The following is a 2,492-nucleotide window of genomic DNA, read 5'->3' on the forward strand; positions in this document are numbered from 1 at the left end:
ATATATATTTTATAATTTCAAGTTATTTTTTATTTTTTAATAATTTATTATCTAAAAATAAAATGATCAACAGAATTCTGAGTGCACAAAATCTTCAAGGAAAACTTCCTCCAGAACTTGTCAAGCTGCCATACCTTCAAGAGATGTATGTAATAAATGTCTTCTTTAAAGTAGGAGACCATACTTATGAGGATCAATAATTAACAATCTTTCATGCATGCATTTACTCAAATGCTTCACTAGCTACTATGATGCATTTTATTTTATTTTGTTTTGTCATTTTTAACAGTAATCTTACCCGCAATTACCTTAGCGGTACGATTCCTAGAGAATGGGGTACGATGAACCTTACCAAAATGTATGCTCTGCTCTCTATTAATAATTTTTTCTCTGCTTTTTTTAGCTTCATTTTGTTCTTCTCCTTAATAAATTAAATATCCATATAGCTCTATAATTATATTTTGTTCATCAAATTAAGTCAAAATATTATATGATATGTATGATTACTCATTCACTCTATAGTGCACTTGTTGCAAACGGACTGAGTGGTGAAATCCCTAAGGAGCTAGCAAACATCACCACTCTCAAAACTTTGTAAGGGTTTGATTATCCATTTTTTAATAATTTCTGTCTTTTTTTTTAAACGTTAAGGAAGATGTTCATTGTATATAGCTTAATCTAAAATTGCGTAGGTCCTTAGAGTTCAATAATTTCTATGGAAATCTTTCAGTTCTTGGGTCTCTTCCACACCTTGAAATACTGTAAGTCTTTTACTATATAATATTTTGTAATTTAATTTTAATTATTATCAATTTAAAGTTTTAATATCATGATTCTATGATTTTACTTATTAAAATAATCTTCCATAAATATTAGAGTAAAATATATCATTAAACTAAACATCAACCACTATTACATGAAAGTTTCAAAACAAAAAACGTTATATATATAGATGTCTTCGTGCATATATCTATATAAATTAAATTAGTTAAATTCGAATATACATTATAGTATTAAATTGAATCAATATGGTTTGAATTAATAGGGGATCATGTAAATTGAAATTACCTGTTTCAATTTATCAATAAATGAAATTCAAAATGCAAGAGATATATAGTAAATCAGGCTGATTCGATTTATTATATATGTGTCATTCAGTAGTAAATCGAATAAATTAGATTCGATAGATTTATTATTGATATAACATATATAGTAAATCGAATCAATTTAATTCAATTTAATAAATATCTCTTGCATTTCGAATTTTATTTCTTGGTAAATCGAGACAAATAATTTCGATTTATATTATTTTCTAATGTTGATTCAATTTAATACTACAATGTATAATTCAAATTTAATCAATTCGATTTATATATATTCACGAGGACATCCGTGTAATATTTTTAGTTTTGGAACTTTCATATAATATTGGTTGATGTTTGATTTAATAATATATTTTACTCTAAATATTAATATTTATTTTTATTAAAATAATCTTCCATAGATATTAATATTCATTTATATATATAGTTTTCATCCGCGTATTTTGACCAATTCAAAGTGAAAAATGGAGCGAAACAGGCACGGAGAAAAATAAGTGTGGAGGATAAGCAGCCGAGCTCATTCCCTTCGCTTTCTGGGCCCCAAGCAGTGCAATTACTTCTTCTCCGGGAAAAGAAGTTCACGATCCGTAGGCCTTCTACCTCCACGCGGCATTGCTCCATCAGGCTTTCGCCCATTGCGGAATCTTACCTCTTTAACAATTTCACTGGAGAACTGCCTGAAACATTTTCAAATCTAATCACATTAAAGGAACTGTAAGCTTTCCTATATTTATCTTAATTTCTTTATCTTCAATGACTAATTATAATTATATATTAGTATTACAATATATATGGTTTTTTCTCTGAATTAATTTATTCTTATTGGCAGCCGTCTTGGTGATAATCAATTCTCAGGAAAAATACCTAATTTCATACAAAAATGGACAGGACTTGAAAATTTGTGAGATCCATTATTTGTTTTTCTAAAATTTAATTATATGTATATCTTAGTTATTTTGTCTATTCATATCTTTGCATATATATAAAGTTTAATCATATTGTGACAGAGTAATACAGGGGAGTGGTTTTACTGGGCCAATTCCATCTGAAATTTCATATTTACTTAATTTAGAAGACTTGTAAGTATATATATCATATATGATATGATGGTTCCACACAGCATCAAAAGTTTCAAAATTAAAGTCGTTCCTTGTTTTATTATTAAAATTTTATTGTTATTCCTTGCCTCAAATATGAATAATGCAGGAGGATTAGTGACCTGAATGGACCTGAGTCTAAATTCCCACCTCTCGATAATATGACAAACTTGGGAGTATTGTGAGTTGAAATTAAAATAGTATATTATTCTAACTTGGTTTTGATCGACAAAATATTATGTGCAGAGTGATATATAGTATATATCGAAATATATTAATTATTTATATTGAA

At 27.4% G+C, this 2,492-nt stretch overlaps 2 protein-coding genes across 3 annotated transcripts in view; both read left to right on the plus strand.

Moving 5' to 3' along the window:
* The window catches only part of LOC110262479 (probable LRR receptor-like serine/threonine-protein kinase RFK1), a 5,507-nt gene extending 3,899 nt beyond the window's left edge, over window positions 1-1,608 (plus strand). The window contains exons 3-8 of the mRNA XM_021109268.1: window positions 74-145; window positions 290-358; window positions 523-594; window positions 693-715; window positions 830-846; window positions 1,482-1,608. Of these exons, the coding sequence (XP_020964927.1) occupies window positions 74-145; window positions 290-358; window positions 523-594; window positions 693-715; window positions 830-846; window positions 1,482-1,511 (283 nt within the window). The 3' untranslated portion in view covers window positions 1,512-1,608. The remainder of the gene's footprint in view (window positions 1-73; window positions 146-289; window positions 359-522; window positions 595-692; window positions 716-829; window positions 847-1,481) is intronic.
* LOC107613258 (probable leucine-rich repeat receptor-like serine/threonine-protein kinase At3g14840) overlaps window positions 1,670-2,492 on the plus strand; it is an 11,470-nt gene continuing 10,647 nt past the window's right edge. The window contains exons 1-3 of one of the 2 annotated variants that reach the window (XM_021109266.1): window positions 1,670-1,817; window positions 1,933-2,004; window positions 2,310-2,381. In XM_021109266.1, coding sequence (XP_020964925.1) covers window positions 2,362-2,381 — 20 coding nt within the window. In that variant the 5' untranslated portion in view covers window positions 1,670-1,817; window positions 1,933-2,004; window positions 2,310-2,361. Of the gene's footprint in view, window positions 1,818-1,932; window positions 2,183-2,309; window positions 2,382-2,492 lie in introns of both variants that reach the window. The other variant, XM_021109262.1, reaches the window with a different exon arrangement.

The sequence above is a fragment of the Arachis ipaensis genome, chromosome B08, assembly GCF_000816755.2.
Source record: "Arachis ipaensis cultivar K30076 chromosome B08, Araip1.1, whole genome shotgun sequence".
Lineage (NCBI taxonomy): Eukaryota > Viridiplantae > Streptophyta > Magnoliopsida > Fabales > Fabaceae > Arachis > Arachis ipaensis.